The sequence below is a fragment of the Motacilla alba genome, chromosome 3 (genome assembly GCF_015832195.1).
Source record: "Motacilla alba alba isolate MOTALB_02 chromosome 3, Motacilla_alba_V1.0_pri, whole genome shotgun sequence".
NCBI lineage: Eukaryota > Metazoa > Chordata > Aves > Passeriformes > Motacillidae > Motacilla > Motacilla alba.
Window position 1 is genome coordinate 106,776,219 of NC_052018.1, and position 25,002 is coordinate 106,801,220.

Consider the following 25,002-nt stretch of genomic DNA (forward strand, 5'->3'; position numbering starts at 1 on the left):
CTAAAATACAATTGCTATAATTCCAGTCATTCTTCATTTTAGCTGTTTGAAATGTTCCAGAAGCATTATGACTAAAGCAGTTCAGCAAAATAATGACATGGCAAATGTTATGTTTGTATTTTCTTCAGAATTACAAGTTAACTATTTTTCCTGAGAAAAAAATGCACTTTGAACTGAAAATTAAGATTTCTTGAATTCATATAATACCAATATAAGCATAAAAAGGCTGAGAGATGAATGTCTTGTGTTTTCTGCCAGTACCTCTGAGTAAGTGGCCAAATTAAAATATGGAAAAAAAGTTTTATTATGCAGTTACAATGACATAGAATGCTTATGGTAGAGAAGCTGTTTTTAGTGATTTTTTCACTGTTCCTAAAGTGACTTACAGAGAACTGGTGGAGTTTTGTTCTAATATTTTTTCCATAGCTAGGGCCTGTGTTTTGAGTATGAGAGGAGGCAGTTTAACCACCTATGTGCTTTTGAAAAATTGACTGTAAGTTGAATTATATCCTTGGGTAGTGCAGCTTTATTCTCAACTTTTACTTGGGAATCTCTCTTTATCCTTTAGGAAGACTGGACAGGTAATAATAACTTCTAGTTAAAGGATGTCTGAAATACAGGGAGTGTGTTTAATAACCCTGCTTCAAATGTGACTGTTACTCTTTTGCTATTTAGCTAGTTACGGAGATCTCAAGATTGTGAACTGGTTGCTAATAAATGACATTCTATTTTTGGATAAGGGTGATAAGATGAAAAAAAGCCATAATATTTTTTTCTATTTCTTCAGCTTTTCAAATAATTGAATCTAAAAGCTTTCAGTGACTGTTGCTAGTATGATATTTTTTGTGAGTTGGGGTCCTGGCTGTTGTTACCTCTGTTTATTGTTGGGCCATCCTGGGCTTTTCCCTGACTGATGGTGTTATTCTGCTATAATATTGTTATGAATACTTGTATTATACTGGATGCTACTGACCTTAACTCTGCAGTCAGCATAGAGCAGGAGGGATTGTTTCAGCATTGCCTCACTAGTCTCTCAGATTTACAGCAAAATACAATGGCATGGACAAGGCCCGGTTGAAGGTGTGCATAAAAATGATTTTGCAACCAAAGCAGTCTTACTGTCTTCAGATAATGCCAAATTCATGCCTTACAGAAAGCATTTTTCCATTTACTAAAAAAACTCGGTGGAAACAGAGAGACTCTGCAGCGTTACTTGATTATCTAGTAGATGATGGAGTAGATTGCAAGTTCTTCTGCTTATTTTTTTTCCTTATCAGTTTGCATCTTGCCTTGCTTTTCTGGAAATCAAACAGTATGGATAATTTTATTAGATTGTCAGTTTATGCAGCAATTTTTCAAAACACTGCCATTTTTCCTATTTAACACTTCTTGTGAATTTTTCTTTCTTGGGTGCGATTGAGAGAGTATTCCTTCTCTTGAAATTGTGAACAAGATTAGGTTAAATACTCATAATATTCCTGAACACTTCATGACTGTGTTTTATTAAACTAAAAACTGTAAGCAGAAGGGCCTAGTTATTGATATTCTCCCACTAGTCTGCATTCAGTTAATATTTATGAACTCTCTTGGACGAATAGATATTTTTTCCTGCTTAATTTGTGAACACAAGAAAGGATTATGCTTAAGGCTGATAGTGCATAAGGAATGCCAGGTCACTTGTTTGTGAGCAATAAAACCTATCTGAAGTCATTCTGTACTCACTGTAATGTGCATTACTGTAATGTTTTTCTGAGTGAGGAAGCTTCTGAATCGTAGAATCATCTGGATTGGGAGGTGTTGCAGTAGAGACAGACAGAGACACCTGTTTCTTTGTGCACTATGCCAAATCTTTACTGCACACAGCTCATATTTATATGGCTATCAGAAGGCACCATGTTTAATTCCAGTTGGTGAGCTGTTCATTGCAATGCAGTTCATTGGTTGGTGATGGCTAGTGTACATGTCCATCAAAACTTTCTTCTCTAACCATGTTTACATACTTGTCTCCTAAAGGACAGTTTCTCACAGGTAAGAGCCTTTCTCCTCACAGGTACAATCTGTTCCCACAGGAAAAGATTGGTATGCAAGCTGGTTCTCACTGCTACAATTCCTTTCTCACAGGAACTTATCAGGCTAGCTGAGTAACAAGGTAAACAAAGTAACAGGGCCTGAACCTTGATTTTGTAAGGCATTTCTTTTGTAAGGTTTTAGCTATATGTGACAGGAAGGGATCTTTAAAAGGCACCTAATTCCAACCTCCCCTGCCATGAGCAAGGACGTCTTTGACTGGACCAGGTTGCTCAGAGCCCCATCCAGCCTGACCTTGACTGTTTCCAGGCACGGAGCATCTACCACCCCTTTGGGTAATTTTAACTTGTGCCACTCTCATTGTAAAAAACTTCTTCTTTAAATGTATTCTAAATCTACCTTCTTTCAGTGTAAAACCTTTACCCCTTGTCCTATTGCAGCAACTCTGCTGCAAAATCCATTCAAGTACTGAAAGGGTGAAGCGAGCCCTCCCTGGAGCTTTCTCTTTTCCAGGCTGAACAATGCCAGTTCTCAGCCTATCTGCGTTAGGAGAGGTGCCCAGCCCTCTGAGCATCTTTGTGGCCCTCAACTGGACTTGCTTCACCAGTTCCTTGTCCTTGCTGTGCTGGGACCCCAGAGCTGGGCACAGCACTCCAGGTCGGGTCTCACCTGAGCAGAGCCTTGAGACAGCACCTCCTCCCTGGATCACTGCCCATACTGCTATGGATGCAGCCCAGGACACATTTCATATCCCTGATACCATACGTAAGAGTATATATGGTTCATGCCATGTGGAGGTGAGTGTTGTCCTAATAGAGTAGTGATTTTAAGAAACCATACACCTGTGTGTCCCCTTCCCCCCTACCCCCAAAAAAACCTGAAAAAACAAACCCATCAGAAAAAACCCCAACCCTGCAAAAAACTCCAAACCTCAACTGTTGCTGTTCTGTCTGCTTTTATACTGCTGCAAAGGCAGCCTCTGAAGGTTGTACTGCTGTTTACCTGAGCCCTACAAATCAGTAGAAGAAAGCACCTTCTGTAATTGATACATCTTTACGGACAGCAGTTAGGCAACAGCAGCTTTTCAGCTTAGGCTGGGGTACCCTGACAATTTAAAATTTGTTTATGTTGATGCTAATGCTGTTTTTTTAACATCTCCTTTTCAAAAAGCACAGGAATTTTTGTGATTGTGTGGTGAGGTTGTTACAAAAAGATAATTGTTCAGAAGGTGTTATTTTAAGGGTAACAGGGCTGGGATAAATGCAAGTTAAATATGTTTTGAATAAAGCAGACTCCAAACTCTCTACTTCTAGCTAAGAGTACTGCCAAGCAAGTGCTATGCTATAATGGTTATTTTTCTTAGTGGTGACTATGTTCAGCCTGGATGAAACATTCAATTAATCGTATCTCTGATTATCAAAGGCAGGGTAATTTTACCCAAGAAATGGGGTAGAGCATCTTGCATTCTGGAAGAGTGCAGAATGGAAAAGAATATCCTACACTAAATCTAGTTTGGTGGGGATTGTTTGTTTGTTGGTTTTATCAGGAGCAATGCTTCCTACAACAGATTGGAGTATAATTTTCCTTCAACATGACGTTATACTGCTGATCACCAGTGCGGGCCAAGATTCAGTAGCTGGCCCTTTGGGGTTTTTTCTGTGCAGTTTTTGTAGCTGACTAGCATTCTGTCTGTTATTAATTTAGCCTTTCCTTTCAGTTTCAGTATTAATAACCTCAAGAGGTAGCTAAATTTAAACTTTTGTAGGTTACAGTAAAGATTCTGGCAGAATCAATGCCAGAAGAGCCTGTGGGGTATTACTTTCAGATGTGAGAGCAACGTGGTGAATCTTGCTTCCTGTGAAAACCAGCATTTAATAGTGTTTTCAGATGGATTATTTTTTCTTGTGTATGCCTTTTTGTTTGGCTGTTGATTTCTCATATGTGGGAAACTATCTTGTTGCATAAAATTTTGGCTTAATGTGCAGAATTCTTTTTTCTACTTCTTCTCAGTCTTTGTCTTTAATCTAGTGTCATGGAACACTGCTTCAGATAATGAGCTTTGGATAAAATAGAATTTTGCATGTAGATTTATGTAGAAGATTTCATTTGTGGACCTTTTCTTAGCTACATGATATTGTAACTGTAAAACTACTGATGAGAAACCTTGGTATTGTCATGGGTTTATGTCATGGTCCGGTTACTGAAGTTCTTAGAAGTGCCTCTGCTTGCATTAAGGTGCAAATGAGACCATATGCCAGCAACAATAGTATGGGTTTTATTTGATAGTAAATATGAGAGCAAGAGAAAGAAAGAAATAAAAAATAGGTAGGAGGGGCAGGAAGGGCTTGACAGAGACAGAATAAGGAAAATAATCACCACTCCATGGATCCCAGTGATGCTCTGTTGATCCTCTCCAGCTGGTGGTGGTGAAGGTCCCCCCCAAAAAGTATAGAATCCAGTGGGTTAATACACTCTCAGGCTAGGTAGGAAACCCAGGCACCTCCCTGTTGGGGGGGAGTTTGCCATTGTCTGTGTTGCATCATGTGTGGTCCTGTGGTGCAAGGCTTCAGGAGTGACCCTGGGCGGGTGGCACTTTGGGGGGTTTTTGGTGGATTATGACACCCCCTCAGCTGCCTGCCATGTGAATGTCCCATGAGTGTGGCCTGTGGGGTTGGGGGGTTCCACAGCTGGGCCAGTTCGTGTTGGGAGGATGGATGTTCAGTGCCTCTAACCAGAGGCTACATCTGAAACCTCCTCCGCCCCGCTGCACAATTTGTGGTGGGGAGCCTGTATAAACCTGTCTTCTGTGGGCTGTGCTCTCTCTCACCCCAAACTTGGCCAGGGAAGAATATCTGCTGTGTTTTGGCTTTCTTGTAGATGCCTCTCCTTCAGCTTTGTTTGTTTTTTCCTAGGCCTGAGATGATTGAAGAATGGGTTTTCCCTTTATCTAATTGTTGTATTGCACTAAATAGTTTATTTAGTTTAGTCCAGATTGGACCCGAGCAGCCTGTCCAGGCATGGATTCTTACATCTAATCCTAGTGGTTTAACTAAGTTTTTGGTTAGTCCAAACTTCCAGTCAGGTATCTTCAGGGAGGCTTCTTTGGTTGTGGCTTCCTTACGCAGTTTTTGTTAAAACAATCAAAACTTTTAATCAGTGTTTGAGGCATGAACTACTTCAGCCTCTGACAGTTTAGTATGGGGGGTTTGGTTTGTTATTTTTTTTTAACTAATCTCATTAATTGCATGCTGAACAGCATTGTAACATCTCTGTAGTCCTGCCAGTCTCAGTCTTTCCAAACAGATGTAGTATCAGATTGCACTTTTGTGCTGTGCAAATTAAGCTACTGTAGTCCTGTGCTAGTAGAACTGACTTCATTTCTCTGCAGCTTATCTACACTGCTGTTATCACTAGATATGACACACTTTCCAGGAAAATGGTGTCTATTTAATTCAACACTGATCAGATTAAGTTCCTTTGTGGTAAATCTACAAAAGAAGAAAGAGAAGATTCTAGTCTTTAATATCTGTGTGTTTCTTTTTAATTTCAAGATAATATGCTTTTTCTATTCACAGTAGTGCTCACATGAATAAAGGGAACAGAGGTTATGTGAAAAAGATTTTTATTAGGATACACTAAACACAAAACCATCACTCTTGTATGCGTGCTTCGTAGAACTGACAGTGATTTGTTATAGCTTCTGTGGTTTTAGTTTTTTCTTTTGTGATGCTGAGGGCTTTTTTGTAGTAGCTTTTTAGAAAAGCAAGGTTACTTCAGTCAGGCCTGTCCTGCCTCTCCAAATTCTCTTCTGTTCTGAAATAACTTTGAGCCCACAATGAGTTTGAAGCAAATATTCCAGAGGTCTCAAAAGTGGTGAGTTCCTAAATACATTAAGAATATAGGAAGCCAGTAAAGGAACACTAAGGAAACATTCTTAGCCCTGCAGAAGAAAGGCTGCACCTTTAGAGAATGGAGATACTGTGAATAACCTCATTGTTGGAGAGCCTTCATTGGAGCTCAGACCACCTTAGGCATCTCCGAGAAGTATTTAGTGGTCTACAATGTGCTGAGCATGGATTTTTAAAACACCTCAGTGTTGTGTTTGGAGGCTGTTGACTGGAGTGGTAATGATCCATATTTTTCTTTGGGGAAGAACCATTTTCACTGAAGAAAGAACTAGATTTGCACAATTCTCTCCTTTTACCTGAGCAGCTGTTTGGACACCTCCAGTTTCATTGCAGTCTAAGGTAAAACTGATTGTCATAACGCCACTGTTGAAGGTTTTAGGGACAATTCCTCAAAGAGAAGATCACCGAATTTTTAATCATTGATCTGTTTTTATACCAGACTGATTGCTGTGATGGTTTATTTCAGATGGTTTATATCAGAGCTCAGTCAAAACTTAGTTACCATTTTTATGCTTAGAAAAAATATATCTGCCAATTTATATGTTTTATAGGACAGTCAAAACACCAAAAGGTTTTGCATGTTATGTTAGCTGATCTAACTTTTTCCTTCATTGTGGTTTAACCAAGCATGTGAATACAGTCAAATTGTTCTTTGCCAACTGTCTAAGTAAAGATGGTCTACATCTAATAGTGCCCAAAGGAAACCTGCATTTCCACAAGCCAGAGCTATATTCCCCAGGGTCTATATTATTTTGGACTGAAATAATTATGGCATTTTATCAGCCAAGCCCTAGGTAAGAAGTGATAGCTAAATCTCTGAATTTCAGATAGCAGATCACAGCCAAAGTGAGAAATTTTGTGGTACAGCTTTAATAAAAAAAAGGGGGGGAAGGAAAACCCAAAGCACATATTAACCACTGGATTTAGTTTTTGCTTCCTGAAAGCCCCCAAAATTGCTGCTTGTTCCCTTTCAGCACTCTGTGCATTTTGCATCCACTTTGTGGATTTCTGCAGCATTGCTGCTGCAGCAGTGGTGATCAAATTAAAAATACTAGGTTATCATCATCTGTCCTTGTGCTGTAAAGTGCCCACCTTAGTTTAATGCAAATGTGATGGGACTCTTGGTGAGACAGTTCCATGAAACCTTGAATGCCTGGATCTGGGTATAAAAATCTACATTGGCTAATCACTTAGGGATTGTAGAAGACATTTTATGAAATGAATTTGTAAAAATAGGGGAGAATGAAACACAGGATTTGTAAAGTAGTCATTCTCCCTTATGCAGCCATTAGAAAGATGCTTCTTGAACATGCAGGAATCATGGTTTTTTACAGTAGCTTTATAAATGTTAGATTATTAGTGCACTATTTGCATATTTCCAAGGGCAGTTTCTTTTTGTAGTATGCATTTCTATGACTTTAAAAAGAAATATTAAAAATTCCTTATTTTTAGAAACCTATCTGTGTAGTTGTGGTGACAGTGTTTTAAACTGCAGTTTATCAAAAATTTGAAGTTAACTTGTGGTGCAGTCTTGCATTTTTTTTCAGTATTTATGGACTGTTTCACTAACCTGCATATCCTTACACTGTAACAAGCCTGAAATAACTGAATGTGTGTGTATTTGGTTGAGTAATTTAATCCATTTATAGGTTATTTCTGCTTTTTTAGTATTTGTTATTAAAAATTTCCTTAAATAACAGATAAATCTTTCAAATAAAATTAAGAAAAATACTTGTGTACAACTGTGATAAAAGCTGATATTAAAAAGTTACATAAACTGCTGTCCCATGGTTATTCAGAACCTTGTCAAACTAAATGCATTAAAATCTCAACATGTTTTAAATGAATGGGTTTGAATAATGTTCTGTGCTTGAATATGCTGTTTGGGGTTTTTCAACCCCCACTGATTACATCCTAGGAATGTTTGGGATTTTTTTTCTTTTTCTTGGAAGGAAATGGCAGCACTATCAGCACACACTGCTATAGTTTTGCAGCCCTTTCCCTTCTCAGAAGTGGATAAGTATATAAACCAAAGGATGAAGAGAATTGCTTTAGCTGTCATTGGCATTTGAAAAATGTTTAGAAAGAATAATTATTTGAATTCTTCTTCTGAGATGCAATATGATGGATGTTCTATGAATCTAACCAATTTAATCTCCAGTAAAACAAAGCACTGTTGATTTTAAAGTATTCTGTACTGCTAATATGTTTTTCCTGTCAATTCCTTTCTCAATTGATTGCTCTGTTTCCCCCTGCCTCCCATGGCAGTCTTTTCCCTGTAAAAGGACCAATCTGTCTAAGGTAGAGAAATTACATTTCTATGTATTGATTGCCATGTCTGCATGTAGTTAACTCACAGAGGCTATGCTAATCATCTATATGTCTTGCTTCACTTTACTTTTTTGAATACTTTTTCCCCCAGAAGTTCATTCTTTTTCTATTTATACTTGTGTCAGCATGATACCTAATTTGTGACCCTAATGAAGGAACTATTTTCTGTTCTTGTGAGAAGTAGTTTTACAAACCTTCATTTGTCTCATTGTCATCTAAAAAGACAGAAAATTGCATAATGTCTTCCTATTTTTGTGATATTCAAAAAACAACCTTTTTGCTGTATTCTTTATTTTTTTAAAATCAGGCTAGAATTCGAGAGACAGCAACGAGAGGAGCTTGAAAAATTAGAAAGTAAAAGGTAATGTTGTTCTCTGTGGTATTTATGTGTGTCTATATATACAAGTTATAAACTCTTTTGCATGATGAATTTGGAATCACAGTGTTATTCAGCAAGCAGACAATCCTGAGTAGCTGAATTGGAGCTAACTGCCATTTAGCAAAGAAACACTGGATAGATTGTACAGATAGAATATATTACCTTTGCTCTTTATTTTCATGGTTTTTCTTTAAAAGATGGCAAATTATCTTCTTAATTAATATCTCTTTTGTATGGTTTATTTGTCTTTGGATTGAAGCGTGATAGGAGAAACTCACGTGTTATGTTCTGCTTTTCTCATATCTAACTGTGGTATGGAATGGGCATACTAATCATGCTTTTCAGAACCTTATGTGGAAGTTGGTTTGAAATTCAAAAGAAAGCATTGTTATTAGCTGGCGAACTGAGTTGATATTTTTGGCTCGTCATACCTGCTAAGACTGTGGAAGTGAGAGCTGTGCCTTGTTACAGATCTCATCACTGATTAGATTCAAAAGCTGAAAACCTTCCTGCCTTCTCAGCTTTAGATAGTGTGCTCCATTTTGATAGAGCTCTTCATGCAGTTGGACTAAGTGAAGTAAACTCAGAAAAATTCAGCAACTAATGCAACACAGGATCACTGATACTTTACTGTTTTTTTGTTATGTTGGTGGAATTTGGATTCAGATTGTGCAAAAATTGATTTGCTCGTACTTTAATTCTTCTGACTTCTGGCAAAACAACCAGCTGACTTGCAGGTTGTCTCTGCTTGTATTATGGGGATAAAGGTAACCCTCAAGTAAGAGAGATTACACAGGACATAATAATTTGTCAAATTATAATCCTATCAGTAATTCAGTTTGAGTTACCTAAAGTGAAAACGTTGCTTTAATTCATCTGTTGGCTTAAATTTGGTGAGGCAAATAGCTAATCAAGTCCTTCTATACAAGTTTTTGTGCATAAGAATATATGTATGTAAAAAAATACATATTTACTTTGCACTGTGTGCATGGATATGTTCTATTAATATTTTTATTTGTTTTGACAGAACTAATACAGTCTAATTATAACATAAGTGCCATATAGCATGTCTTCATATAACTTTATATATCTACAGCTTTTTTATACTGACACAGAGTGTATGAATCTCTTTTTGATTTGTCTTCATGCATTGAGTAATTTCCAAGCAATGAATTATCTTAACCTATAGCAAAACAAAGCTATTAAAAAATGGTTATATATAGTCAAAAATCTTAATCCAAACCGTTTTAACTTCCTATAAATGTTTTACTGTAGGAAACAAATAGAAGAGATGGAAGAAAAACAAAAATCTGACAAAGCAGAACTTGTAAGAATGCAGCAAGAAGTAGAGTCACAGCGCAAAGAGACAGAAATAGTTCAGCTGCAAATCCGAAAACAGGAGGAGAGTCTGAAACGAAGAAGTGTTCACATTGAAAGCAGGTTAAAGGATTTGCTGGCTGAAAAAGAAAAATTTGAGGAGGAGAGATTACGGGAACAACAGGAGATAGAGCTTCAAAAGAAGAAGCAGCAGGAAGAAATTTTTGCCCGGGTCAGAGAGGAGTTGCAGCGACTACAAGAACTTAATCATAATGAAAAAGTAGAGAAAATGCAGATTTTTCGTGAACTAGAAAAACTGAAAAAGGAAAAAGATGAGCAGTATCTTAAGCTGGAATCAGAAAAAAAGAGACTTGAAGAACAGGAAAGAGAACAGGTGATGCTGGTGGCTCACCTAGAGGAACAGCTTCGAGAGAAGCAGGTCATGATAGAGCTCCTGAAGAGAGGGGATGTGCAAAGACTAGAAGAAGAGAGAAGAAATCTTGAAGAGATCAGAGAATCTCTTTTGAAAGTCAAGGAAGCCCGATCTGAAGGTGATGAAAACCGTGAAGAATTAGAAAAAGCACAGCATGACTTTTTAGAGTTTAAAAGGAAACAGCTGGAGCAGCTGGCTATTTTGGAAAAAGATTTAATTCAACAAATGGATCACCTAGAAACGGAAATAGCAGATGAAAAAAGAGCTCTGGAGCACTTAAAATTTGCACATGAAGAACCTTTAAATCTCAAGAGGGATGATGACAACTTTATGGATGCCATACTCAAGGCTGAAGAAGTTGACAAGATAAAGCCAGTAGAATACAGGCTCCAATCTAAAATACGCCAGCTTGAGTACCTGAAGAGTAATCATTTGCCAGCTCTGCTGGAGGAAAAACAAAGAGCTTCTGAAGTCCTTGACAGGGGCTTGTTAGGGTTAGATAATACTCTCTATCAAATAGAGAAAGAAATAGAAGAAAAAGAAGAGCAGCTTGCCCAGTATAGGGCTAGCACAAATCAGCTGCAGCAGCTACAAGAAACCTTTGAATTCGCAGCCAATGTAGCCCGGCAGGAAGGAAAGGTTCGGAAAAAGGAAAAAGAAATCCTTGAGTCAAGGGAAAAGCAGCAGAGAGAGGCACTGGAGCAAGCTGTTGCCAAGTTAGAAAGGAGGCATTCTGCTTTGCAGCGTCGTTCCACCATAGACTTTGAAATTGAGGAGCAGAAACAGAAGCTGGCCACCTTGAACAACAGCTGTGGTGAACAGGCGGGGCTGCAGGCAAGTCTGGAGGCTGAACAGAAAGCTCTTGAGCAAGACCGAGAACGGTGAGTGCTGCAGTGCCTTGCGTTTATCAGAACCTGTCCACAAAAGGGGAATAATCTCATACCTTGGATGTTGGGAGCACAGCTTGTTCAGTGTCCCGGTACTGAGTTTCTTCATGAGTTTCAAGTAGTTTACCCAGAATTGAAACTCTGCTGCTTTTTAAAGGATTTTTACTCACTTATTTAGTTCTGGTATGTTTGGATACTTACCCCATCCTCAGCAGGATATTATTTGCATTAGCCATCACAGTACTTAAATTGTTTTACCTATGTAGAAAGCTCAGACATCCTTATGTTCTGCCCTTACAGCAAATGCATCATCTAACACCTTTTTTCTCTGAAATTATTTCTGTATAACATTTTATTTTCTTTATTAGTAGCAAATTAGATGTTTGTTCAAAATTTGGAGACTGTTACAGTAAACCTACCAACTGTCCCTTTCAGTTGGTGTTATACTGAACCCTTCTGGTATTAAATGGGGGTACATGTTTATTTTTTTTAATTGCCCTGGTTTCAAGGCTAAATAAAAATAAGCTATATCCATGTAAAATTTGATGCTGCTTCTTGAGGTTATTGGAAAACAGATAGAGGCTTTCATGCTGCCCGGTGTGGTGACAGTCCCTTTTAGGCACAGAAGCAATCAGTTATACTCAGGGTATCTTGTAGCATAACATTTAGGCTAAGTATAGGAGGCTCACAGGAAAGTCAGTCAGATGGGGAAGGATCTTTCTGTGTGGAAGAAGAGGAAGAAATATTTTGGGTGTTTTTTTGACCTGAGCAAAAATTCACTAAGATTAATGTGTTCAATCCCTGCAGTATGGAAAACGTGCAGAATTGCCATTTTTAAATGTGCTACCTGATTTGCTTATACTGGAGCTTTAAAACCTGTGACTGTCAGTGAAAAAATGAGGTGTTTTTCCCCTGAGATAGCATTTGTCATCTGTTTTTTAAATATTTCACTAATTTATCTGAATATTTTTTCATAAGCCCTTCAAACAGATTTGGAAAAACCACCTAGAAGAAGAAACTTGCCTGTGGCCAGATTGAAGAGCTCTTCTGTATTCCGTTCCTTTTAAACCATTATCAGAAGAGTTGCTTTATATAGACTGTGTAGAGGTCACTTTTTCAACATTTATAGCTATATTGTTTGGCTTTTAGTTAAGCATTTTCAATACTGATTCATCATCTTGTGGAAATGGTCATTATTTTCCATAATTGTCATGGACATAAAATCTCATTTTCTACACTAAGCATCTCACTTGACTAAAGTGAGTTATAGAAATCTGGCTATAGGTTCCACAAAAATAGGGTTGTGTGATAAATGAAAAAATATGTTGTCAGCCAGAAAACTGAGGTTTGGAGAAGATACAAGATAGCAGCAAGATACAAGGAAGTAAAAAGGTTTTTTTTCCCTTTTTTTTTTTTTTTTTTGTTGTTGTTGTTGTTGTTGTTGTTGTTTACTTCAAAATCCTCTTGCACAAGGTAAATAAAACTTTGAAGTCTTTCAGTGAATAGCCCATGGGCCTGAATAATTCAATTTAGTATGTTTTTGTGAATGTTGTGGCAAGGAAAAGATCTAAAGATACATGAGAGTATGTTAAACATTTCAGGCTACTTACTCCTCTTGTGTTTCAGTTTACATTTCACAGTATATGATGCCATAGTAAGCATAAGAACTATATATTTCTTACTGTTTATCTAGATCCCATTATGTAATGATGTGCTCTGGTTCAGATGAGTGTTAACTATCTGAAAATGTTTAAATGCAATAACAGTTTTAAGTGCTATACAAGTGTAAGTCCATCATAACTAGATACAACGTTTTTATTTGTTTGAATCCTATGGAAGCTCAAAATTCTTTAACCTACATGTGTCTTGCTTTGAGATAATTTAAAGGAGAATACCCTGGAATGAGTTATCTCCTTTAAAAGTTCCAACAATTCCTTTCTACCCATAAGAAATTAATGCTAATAGCAGAAAGTGAAAAAGCATTAGTTTATGAAGAAAAAGACTGCCAATAGGCAGGGGAAAAAAAGAAAATAACTGCTAGGTATCAAACTGCTCGACCTCAGCACCCCAGTGAAACAAAAGACAGACCCAAAATACCTGTCCCGATAGGGACCTGCTGGGATGGCTTCAGGCTTTGCAAGATGCGGTGACAGGGTTTGCCCTCTCCTCTCTGGCCCCACTCCCCATTGCAGTTCCTGACTTGGCACCATGGGAACGTGCCTTGGGGAGCAGGATCATCCTCCAAGTGCTGCAGGAATTGTCTGCAGGCTCCTGCAGTGTCTCGTGCTGCTCCCTTGCCAGAGGCACCACAGGCCAGGGGGGCCCCTCTGGGCTGCTGTGTCTGCCTGTGGGGCTCCCTGTTCTGGGCAGTGAGGAGGAGCTGCAGAGGCTCTGCAGCACTGACAGGATGGGCTTTGGAGCTGGGAGGAGAAGCTGAGGGACATGGGCTGCTGGAGCTTCTGAAGAGGAGGCCCAGGGCTCATCCTGCAACTGCTGCAAGGGTGGTTTCAGAGAATCACAGAATCAGCGAGGTTGGAACAGGCCATGGAGATCATCAAGTCCAACCTGTGCCCTGACACCGCCTTGTCTCCCCTGGGCCTCCTCTTCTCCAGGATAAACAACCCCAGACCAGATCCGCTGGGGAAGGCAGGAGCCTCCCAGAGCAGTTGCAGCAGCAGATGAAGAGCTTCCCTGTGGCAAGGCACAGCAGAGCAGGCATGGCAGCTGGACTGAAGCCACTAAATGTGTCCTCTCCAAGGTTTGGCTGTGGTTAGAAGCAGCTTGGGCTGGAGCGGGTCAGCTCTGCTGCGCTTCTGCTGACGGGATGCGCCCTGGTTTCCGGACAAACGGCTGCAGAATTTGTTCTCAAGGCAGCTCAAATGTTGCAATTGCAGTTTCTGTGAGCTGAGAAGAAAAACAAACCAAAAAGGAAAGAAAAAGCTTTGCCTAAGCAGAGACCAAGCAGTCAGCAATGCGAATGCCATGCTGTGAAAAGCTGTGAAAAAACTTAGGTGGGGAACTTTTTAAAATGCATGCACCCCTGATTCCACCAGACACTCAAGGTCTGCGGCCTTAGGATCTTAAAAGACACAGTAACAGTTTTTGGCCCCAGATAATTATTTAATTATGTATTTAACATCATTGTGAACCACCCCAAGACAACAGGGATTACTCCCAAAATGATAATTTGAAGTTAGATTTAACTGGGTTACATACACACATTTTGGCTTTACTGGCAGAGGTTTGGGGGACTAGAATGAACATAAAGCAGCTTTAGAGCCATCTTTGAGGCAGGTGGCAGGGCACAGTTCCGTGTACTCACTGGTGGATGCATCAAAAGGCTGACTAAGTTTGTAGCTAAATAAGTAATATCTTCTCATAGTAGGATGTTTACAAACCAAGAGCTAAGCTTTGTTCCTTTAATGTAAGTCTGATTTTTGTAGTTAAATTGATTTTCCATGGATGCAAACACTTTCCTATATACATAAACCATCTTTCATCCACTTACCCTCAGGACACAAGGTTGTTTTGCTGCTAATCAAAAGAAATAGATGGCTTCTGGCAGTGCTGCAAAAAGCACTCTAAAACTGAAGTAACAATTCAGCCCAAGCTTCAGCATTCATCATCTCTCTAATTTTCTCACTTAACCCCCAGGATGGAATATAGACCTGCACTTCAGTTTATATACATACAATTGTACCAGAAGTGGTAGGATCCCGGGTTTGCATAGTTTCTACTGTTTTAGCAAGAACTTATTTTATTTTATTATTTGATTTCTAAGCAACCTCTAGAAAAACAATTACTTTTAGAGACAAAAATTGTAATGAAAATGGGGAAGATTATTACTGTGTTACTAATCTAATCTCAGCTACTTTACAAGTGAAAAGGATATTCCAAAGATTACTTTGTTGTAATATGATGAATATTGCAATAAGTGCTTCTTATTTCATACAAAATGCCTCAGGCATTTTTAGTCAGAAACACAGTACCCAATTTTACAGATTGTGTTCTGTGCATAAATCTGGGTGGAACTGAATTTATTTGTTAAAGAAAGCCAGGAGGCTTCAAAAGATGATTTCTTAGCTGTATAAATACAATAAGTACTATATGTTTATTTTGTTAGTGAATTTTCAAAAACATATATACAGATGGAACAACTGTAAAAATGTACATGTGTAGTACATAATTTAAAGATTTTCTTATAGAGAAGTTTTGCCACATCAATGTTTTGGGTTTTCTTGGTTTTTTTTTTTTTGTATTAGTGCAGTATTTTGAGGTTTTCATGTTTTTTCCCTTTCGTTTCTTCATTTACTTTCACACTGGAAGATAATATCTGAGGTCATTGATAGAGTTCTGTAAAAATGAGAATTTATTCATGTGATTCTAATAGGTTAGGTCTTGGGAGTTAATATTTAATGTACAGATTTAGATAACTCTCGTGATGGAAGTTATTGAAATTGTTTTATCTGACTTAATGCTACTCTTGGAATGTGGTTTGAGCTGTCTCTATTTTGCTATCTAAATGTGGCTAAAGAACAATTATGATTTTTAAACCTTCATAAGTATCAGTATCTACAATCTTATGTACATGTATACCAGTGTAGGCCCATTGCTTCCCATCAGACCTGTTCAAATCAACTCTAAACCAAAGCAAATTGCATGTTATGATACTTTTGTAGCCTGGACCAGGAAATTCAGCAGCTGAAGCAAAAAATATATGAGGGTGATGGAGCTCAGAAAGGAAACCATGGAATATTAGATGAGAGACTCTCGCATAGCACTTCCCCTGCCAGCCCAACAAAGGCACAGACGCCTGCTGCCCCACTGGTTGATGATAGGTAGGTAACCTGCATTCCTCAAATGGAATGCAAACAATAGCTTTACAGAAGGAATATTTTGAAAGACCATTCTGCCGGGGTTGAATTTGATTTAAATACTGTAATTGTACTGGAAGACTGGTCTGGAAATAAAATTGATGTTCTGCTGTAAGTAGCCAATAGCCTCGGCTGTTGCTCCTGTGCAGTTTGTTTTAGAATACAGGGCTGGGAAACTATAGACTGAAAGGGTATTGAAATAGTTTTTGAGTTTACAGTTACTTGTCTATATGGTTTTGCTTCATATGAGCTTAAGGCAACAAAGTAAATTTATTTGTCTTAAACTTTTTTTAATAGGACGGCTGCCTGGCATCACTAAAATCTTTAATCTCCCTTGTTATATTTACACATGGCAGTTGTTAGTATCAGCTCTTGGAACATTCCTTCTATTCGAAGACCAAACCTTAGCTAATCCAAGTTGCTGATATCCAGCAGCAGTGAAGGCAAGCTGTTAAGTTACTAAAGATGCAACCCCAGCCTTCTTTCTTCTTCATCACTTGTACTCTCACTGCCTCTTGAGTGTAGAACTGCACTCATAGCAGTGGCTGAACCTGTGGTCTAGTAATTTGTTTAATTAATAACAATGTTTTAACCTCTACTGGTTAGATGAACATTGGTTCAAAAGTCAGTATTCCTTCCTTAAGGAGGGATAAAACAGATCTAACATTAAGCCTGCCAGTTAAGAGCTGTGCAGTACTTAGGGTTAAAAGCATTTCAAAGAACCTTTTAGTCTATCTTGATTTTTATAGTAAAAATAGTAAATTTTTTAATAGTAAAAACACACTATTTTTCCATACATACACACACACTTTTCTGTATCTTAAAGGATAAATGCCTTTATTGAACAAGAGGTGCAGAGAAGACTCCAGAATATTCATCATAAAGCTGAGGATAATCATGTTAGTGCATCCTGGTCTACAGAAAGTTTCAAGGTGAGCAGAAATGGATGGGAGATCCTGACCTTCAATGGATCATGTCTAACCACTGATTTAGTTTTGTCATTCAGTAATTCCCATGTTTTCCTGTGTTTACTTACTCTTAATTTACAAAAAAATTTCTAAAAAAGTAAACAGTAAATGAGGTGTAAGTTTTAAAATTTTAAAAAAATCACATATATGAATCATATATATGAAATCATATATTTATTTCCAGTGGCCTTTTAATGTTGTATTCTGGGATTATTTTGGCAGGAAAGGGTGTGTAAATGGCAATAAGAAGTTTGCAAATAAAATCTTCATTTTATTTGCAGAAAAGATTTAACTGATGAAAATTAAGGTTCTTCTGGATGGAATTTCATATTTACAAACAAATGCCTATTCAAAAAACCGGTGATCTAATTAATCCAAAGAGTGTGTTGATTGACTTCTAAGCCAGTTGTTTAATAAATATTGATTATTATTTTTGTCTGTGATAATGTCTCTTCCTCTAATATTTTTGAATTAAGTTATACAAGAAAGGCACTTTTTAATAACCTGCTGTACCTTTTGTTTGTGCTTAGGATAATGAGAGGCATAATAACAGCACTATTCAACGCAAGTTGAAGTATGAGGTAGGTCATAATTTGTCAGAATGAAATGCTTCTCTGAAATTATGGCGTGCCCTGTAATTAAATTTCATAATGTTTAGCTGCATAATTAGAATTTTGAATTCACAGCATGATTAATGGCTAACAGAGATGGCGGTGCATCTTAGCAGCTGGAATCAAAGTGATTTTGTTTCAGATTGTACCTAGCTTTTCCTTGTTTGAAAGGTGTGGTGTTAGGGTGGATCTTCATTGTTTTGCCATGATTCTGAATTTGGAATAGTATCCCTTTCATTATTTTTAGAGGAGAAAAGTGTTTAATGAGCATTGAATTAAATTTAATTTAAATTTGATTCATTTAATTCAATGATTGTCTGAATTCAGAATGCACATAACATTTTTTGACTCTCAGTGAACTGCTGTAAGGGTGTCTGTAAGGTAGCAAGAAGAACCAGGCAGGCTGTGTGTGTCCTGAAGGATTCATGTATTCATAAATACATGTATTTATGTGTTTTTAAACCGAGGCTTAGACCCCTCCCACCATATTTAGCTGTCTAACTGCTGCTTGTAACACAGTTATTGTCTTGGTGAGTAAATCCTAGGTACTTTCATGGATTTAAACTGTAACAATAGGAGGGCTGCAGCACCTCAAATTTGTACTTCTTTTGACTTTTACACTTGTTTTTCAGCTGTGTTGGACTTTTTGCACTCTCTTGGCTAGTATGGGATTACTTTTTTGTGCATGTGGGGGAAAAAAAATGAGAGCTTAAGAGTTTTTCTGCATTGCCTGTTGACTTTCCTGGGGTTTTTGAGTAAAGCATATATAAACCAAGTGAGATGGATACTGTACAAAGGAAAAGCAGGGGTGGGTTGAAAAGATCAACTGTTCCTTAATCAGATCTCAATGGCTGCTGTTGGGTTTTTGAGGGAGAGAGAATTGTACCAATTTTGAATGATTGTATAAATGTAATCAAAATCAATCCTCAGTTAAGGAAATGTTTTGGTCAGAAGATTTTACAAAGAGATTTTTATTTTCTTCTTTTGAAATTTTTAACAGAAAAATCAACAGTGGCAGCCACACTATGGCTTTCCATTTCTGTCTAAAGATGGCAATTGTGCTTCCGAGTTGTGTGGAGAAAATGCAGGTGTAAAGAGACAGAAGGCATATACAGAGATGCTGGATTTATTTTCCTGTTCTGGAAGACATTCCTCTCTTGTACATCAGAGAAGGCATTTCAGAATGAAGGCATAACTCAGAGCAGGAGAGCTTTTCATATCATTGTAACATTAGAAGTAGTTTAATTCTAAAGGTACTAATATTTTAAAGAGTAAGAATGTTCTGTATCAGAATGTTTTATCTACTTCTTTACTTCTTTAATAATGTGGTTTATTCACTCCACAAGGTTGAAAATTTCAATCATTTTGGTGATAAAATAATTGCTTCTCCAGATTGTGACAGCTCAAGAACTGAATCTGATTGTTCCCACTTGAAACAGATGTCTTCTGCAGGATCCTTAATGGGTGCTAAATGAGCAAACTGGCTTCAGCATATTGTGCCTTCTCTTTTCTCAGTCTAATGTGCATTCTGAAAGAAAAACTTATAAAGATAACAGCCCATTAAAGACAATGCAACCAATAGTTGAAGACCAATCTAGTAATTCTCAGCTTCCAGCACACAATGCCTCTGATTTGGTTTCTTTTAAGTCAATACCTTCTTGTTTTGATGCAAGACCAGAACATGCTTCCAGTTTGGGATATTTTTTCAGTCAGCTTGCCTGCTTTTACAAAGATACCAGTGGTCAGCTGGTCAGCAGTGCAGTGGTTTCTAAACAAATTAAGGAGTTAGGAAGTTTGTGTGATGCGAGTGAGAGATGTGCCCAAGCAATATCATGAATAAAAAATCTGCCATTTATAAGAAACTTGCAAGTAAACGTGTTCCTCAAGCCAGGCATGAATAAAGACATATCCCACACTAGTGATGACGCTAAAGCTCATACCGAAAATGTCATCAGCCTGAATCCCCCATGAAAGAGGCTGTCATAATGAGCATAAGCATGGAGATATCTGATGCCTTTGTGAGAAAGCCCCCTGAAGAATTCGCATGCCATTGGACAAAATAAGAGCTAGAAAAGAGTTTAGTGTTAAGACAGAACTTTGTGCATTTTCCTGATGTCTTTTTGAAACTTCAGGTCTATTCTCTGGAAAAAGTACTGGAATTTTTCATCTGTGCTTTGCCTCAGATTTTTGTTAGGGTTGAGGAGTTAAAAGGTGTCTGTTGGCAGTTGCAGAAAATTGGACCCAGAACCTGCTTGCTGGCTTTTGTTGGGTTCCATTCTGTATGTTGTTGTTTTGTCAGCTGAACAAGGCACCTGCCAGAGTTCCTTGGCAGTATTTCATGAGGTTCCTGTCAGCACTATAAAGGAGATTCAAGTTGGCTTTGCTGGACAGAATATTCGACTTCTGTGTTCAGCTGAAGATGGTTTACTCACAATATTTACCTGTAACAAACACTCAAAGAATTTGCAGTGACATAATGAGAAGTTTGATTATTACAGTTTGATTGTTTGGATGATGATGTTTATTTAAATCGCCAGCTCTTGGAAGACAATTTGATGCAGATTTCACTGGACTGGACTTCAGATATAAATGAATTAGTTTTTTCAAATGGAGTACAATTGCCCTGTAAATTTCAAACTGAGTTAGCTGACCTGGTTTACTTACTCTATAAAAATATGGGAAATATTAAGCCTTCATTAGGTGACATTCACGTACTGCTGTCTACATCAGTGAATGTAGACTGTGCTGAGCAGACTGTGTATAGGAGTCTTGTTCTTACAACTCCTCATATAGTTCTCTTAAAGGAAAATAATGTCTTTTTTTCTGCACCTAACATTTTGGATGCTTCATGCCGGCAATCACAATTTGACAGCTTTCGGTTGTACAGTTTGAATGATATCCACTGTGCAGTTTTGCCAAAGAGAAGTGCACAAAAATTGAGTTTGTGTTTTCTAAAAGGAACAAGGTTGGACCTGATTCAGGAATTGTTTTTTCTAAATACTGTGAAAAAGAAATAAATACTCAGCTGACAGTCATCCCATCAATTCTTCAAAGCAGTTTGCATATCCCTTTGGAAATCTGGAAGTTAACATTCAGTGCAAGTGAAGAAGCCATTTGGCTAATTATGCAGTTGACTAGATATTGAAATCCAAATAAGTTTAGATACATTCACAATAAAAGGCTAATAAATATTGATAAAATCCTCCCCCCCCCCTTTTTTTTTTTTTAATCAATTGAGAAAAGGGACCTTTGCTCTAAGGGAATACCTCAGACTGTAAGCGCTGTAAACACATCTAAGCAGTAATAATTATTAACTGAATGCTTGCATTTTGTACATCTCTGATAATGCTGTACATACAGTTCCTTGGGAAAGTGAGGAAATTAAATGCTTATATGGTAGGTGGATGAAAACTATAATTACAGCTCTGTCTTATGCTTTCCATTTTGGCTGTGTTTTCTAGCTCCTTCCATATACTATCTATCTTCATTAATGTCTTCTCCATCCCTCCTTGATTGTCTTTTCCTTAATCTTTCTGATAATCTTTGTTTTTCATGCTCCTCATTTACTTCATGCCCTTGATCTCAATATTTCAAAACATCTGCAGAATTTTTTAATCTTACTTTCAATTTATGCTCTTAATACTACAGATGTTTACATCTTTTATACATGCAATTTTGGGAATGTTAGCATTGAAAATTCTTCTTCAGAGTTTTACATTGAATGTTTATTGTACTTTCATATCAAAATTAGTAATAAGTGCAAATTGAATGTTTATTGTACTTTCATATCAAAATTAGTCCTAAGTGCAAAAGGAGTTGTGCTTTAAATAGCATTTCAACCTTTGGTGATGCTGCTGTGGCAAGACAGATGTTTTGGGGTCTAACATCTGTGTGCACATTTCTCTGCTCCAGCTGGGTATTTGACAAATGGGGACACTGCCTGACAGATGGAGTGAGTTTAACTCTAGAGTTCTGTCCATGTAATGTTCTTGGCCTTACTTTCATCATTCTCTGCTTGCTTACTGATGGGTTTTTTGATGCTTTGAGATTGCCTCTTTTACAGTCTTTTTATTACTACATCCCAATAAAAAAATGGAGCTATTAGACATTAATAGAGTATTTCCATTAGTCGAGGCTTTCCTCTAGCTTAGGCCAAGGGGTATTTTACCAGTTACCCCTGTCAGATGTTTGAGTAATAAATAAGCTGTTGTCTCCTATCTTTTGTTTCTTCCCTTGTAAGGGGAGCTGAATATCTTTTGAATCCTGTTGCTTGAATATGCCATCTGCCTTGTTTGAGAAAGATGGTTCTTGGCAGAAAAAAGTGTGGTGTCTAATGTGAAATTCTAAATTCTATAAGCATATTGCCAAGCAGAGGTGAAATCTACTACACAGAGTTAGACTTCAGTCTCTCTCCTAGTATAAGAACATTTCCCATTTGTTTTTACCATGTGTTAGGACACGATGATGTAACTCTCATAGGATTTAAAAAGAAATGGCTTGCATTGGGTAGGGAAGTTACATCTGGAAGGATGAGCACTTGTTTGGATAAAGAGTTACAGGGGTTTTTATTGTTACACTTCTACTTCCTTAAGGAAGTCCAAAAATGAGCAAAATGTGACATGTTATTTTGAGGTACCGTGGGTTTTTTTTCACAAAGAATGTGTACACAAATGAGTAGACGGAGTAATAATCATGTCAGTCCTGCTCAGGAGTGGCTCCCTCGTTGACATCACTGTGGCATTTCTGCTGGGCTGTGCCCAAAGTCAGCATTGAGTGGCAATATCTGAGAGAACTGTCTTGATCAAGGCTGTTGAAGGAAATCAAGCTCTGAAACAAATTTCTTGTCTGATTATACTCCACAGTTAAATGTTTGTGCATTTTGTGTTTCCCAATAACGCTTTTTCTCTTCTGTGCTTTTTAAAAAATCTAACTCAATGAATACTCTGCACTTTCATAGCAGTATATTTTATTCTAATATGTCTACTATTTTTACTATGTGAAGTAAAAATAAAGATCATTGTTTATGAATATCAAAGCATTATTTAATATATTAGGGCGCATTTTCCTCAACACTTCATATTTGAGATTGTTTTCCTCTCTATTAGCTGTTTGTAGTAGTTCTCTGAAAATGACTGTCAATAAATTACACGTTGACAGAGGTGGCTTTAAGAGCAGCTTTACGGTTGTATTGCTATTTTAAAACAGATGATGTTGTTTTCAGGGGAATGAACTTCTCTTTTCCCCCAAGGAAAGAGCAGCTTACATTTCAGTGCTCCAGAAATGAGTTTCAGCTGAAAAGCTAGTAATGTGGGCAGTAATTACAGAAGAGCAAAAAGGACAGGAGACAGTATTTGTTGTGAAAACAAAGGTCACTAAAAACATTTTTCCATTTGAACATAGACTTCTTTTATGGTTTCCTAAAATTAAAAAATGTGGTAAATATACTCTAGATTAACTCAGTGGAATAAAAATTCACTTTCTTTGTTTTATTCTTATTAAAGCCAATGTTAAGGGAAATTACATTGTCAGTTATAATTGACTGGCAATGTAATAACAGCCTCCTCTTCTTGAGAGCCATGATGATGTCAAAAGGCTCTCTGTAACAGGCACAGGTGTTTATGAATGAGTTTCAAATTATTCTCCAGCTCCTACACAGTCTTATGTGTACTGGAAGTCACCAGGAGTTGCTACAAAGAAGATGAATGTTGAGAAAACAGCTACAGCTCAAGTGATGGATAGCAGTGCTAAATACAAATATATAACATAGTCATAACTGTGAAGTGATAGATTTTCAATCTTTTTGGTTGTTAACTTATATTTGTCATGCTGCTGTTATTTTTTTTAAGTGCCAGTTCATTAAGGTTTTCAGATCAAATATGTTCAATGGAGCAAGTAGAGGACTTCCTTAAAGGCAGTTTCTCTATTTTTTCACTCTGAATGCTTATGCTACTTTTGGGCATAGTGACTGCAAAGCATTAATCTTTTCAGTTGCAAAAATGTTTTCTTTTTGGCATAATTTCAGAGTTACATATTCCATCTGGCTGTCAGAGGAATGAGCCCTCATTGGAAATAAATTTTTAGATTGTTTTGTCCAGACTGTGCAAATTTATCATAGTTGAGTTTTCTGGGATTCCAGTATGATTAAAAAATAGTAGGAAACTATTCTGACTGTGGATTGCTTATTTAATTATAAAATGGGTTTGAACTTTGAAAGTTTAAGAGCCTTCTGAATTGCCTAGACTCCTGCAGCTTTGCATGGTATTGTAAACATTTGTTATAAAAGACAGAGATGTACAAAAATTAGAGCTAACTGTGAAAGCTTGATTAATACACTGATGTTTTTGAAAGGGAGGTAATAAAAAGTCTTCTGCTTTCCCTTATTTTTGATATCTAAGCTGAAAATGCCTTTTCAAATAAAGGAATATTTTTTAATACACTTCACCTCAATTTTTGTATGCATAAAAATATGCTAGGACTTGCTTATAAGACAAGATCCACTTTGTATTCAAATAATTCCTTCATTTTAGAAGTAATTTCTGCCTCCTCTTTGCCTGCTCCTCTGACCAAGAACACTTTCTCATTTTCAGTGAAGTTCTTTTCTTTTTTCCTTGGTGTAGTGATTTTAGTTTTCCTTTCTTCTCCCTATTTGGTATGTGCATGAAAGCGGATGGTCTGTCGTCCACTGGGAGCAAATCCAGATGACCTGAAGGACCCAATTAAAATTAGTATTCCACGGTATGTCCTGTGTGGTCAGGGAAAGGATGAACACTATGAGTTTGAAATAAAGGTAAGTGCTTATCATTTGCTTTTCTTTAATGCTTTTGTTCCACTAAGTGCAGTTTTTGGTTCTCTTTCTCTGAAGTGGCCTCAGTGCTGTTAAATAAGAGAGATGAGAAGAATGCACAGTATAGGACCCTATACAGACAAGTATTTTCCAGGTGGGTTGATTCTGCAGAAGAGGCTAGTGGCCAAATTTTTGGGGTGAGCAGTTCCAGAGCCAATGTCAGTTCAATTTGAAGAGTTCCAGAGATGAGGATTCAATTCATATTGATTATAGGAAAGCCCTTTATTGAGATGCAAGTGTCAGCTATAGAAAAGGCTTCGACTTGAAATATTTACCTGAAATAATGAAAGCATGAAAGCTTTATTTAAGTATTTTGCACATATGCAAGACAAAGCCTTGATTCCTTTAACGTTCTTTTTGTTGTTCTGATTCTTCCCACTCTGCATTTCCAAGTTGTTGCTTCTCCAAACTCTCAGTTGATC

General features: G+C 37.4%; 1 protein-coding gene across 4 annotated transcripts in view; it reads left to right on the forward strand.

Moving 5' to 3' along the window:
- KIF16B (kinesin family member 16B) overlaps positions 1-25,002 on the forward strand; it is a 140,865-nt gene that overhangs the window by 68,804 nt on the left and 47,059 nt on the right. Inside the window, exons 18-24 of one of the 4 annotated variants that reach the window (XM_038130733.1) lie at positions 8,205-8,237; positions 8,575-8,628; positions 9,922-11,277; positions 15,963-16,121; positions 16,984-17,089; positions 17,656-17,706; positions 18,737-20,376. In XM_038130733.1, coding sequence (XP_037986661.1) covers positions 8,205-8,237; positions 8,575-8,628; positions 9,922-11,277; positions 15,963-16,121; positions 16,984-17,089; positions 17,656-17,706; positions 18,737-18,931 — 1,954 coding nt within the window. In that variant the 3' untranslated portion in view covers positions 18,932-20,376. Of the gene's footprint in view, positions 1-8,204; positions 8,238-8,574; positions 8,629-9,921; positions 11,278-15,962; positions 16,122-16,983; positions 17,090-17,655; positions 17,707-18,736; positions 20,377-24,385; positions 24,524-25,002 lie in introns of those variants that run through there. The other 3 variants (XM_038130734.1, XM_038130731.1, XM_038130732.1) reach the window with 3 other exon arrangements.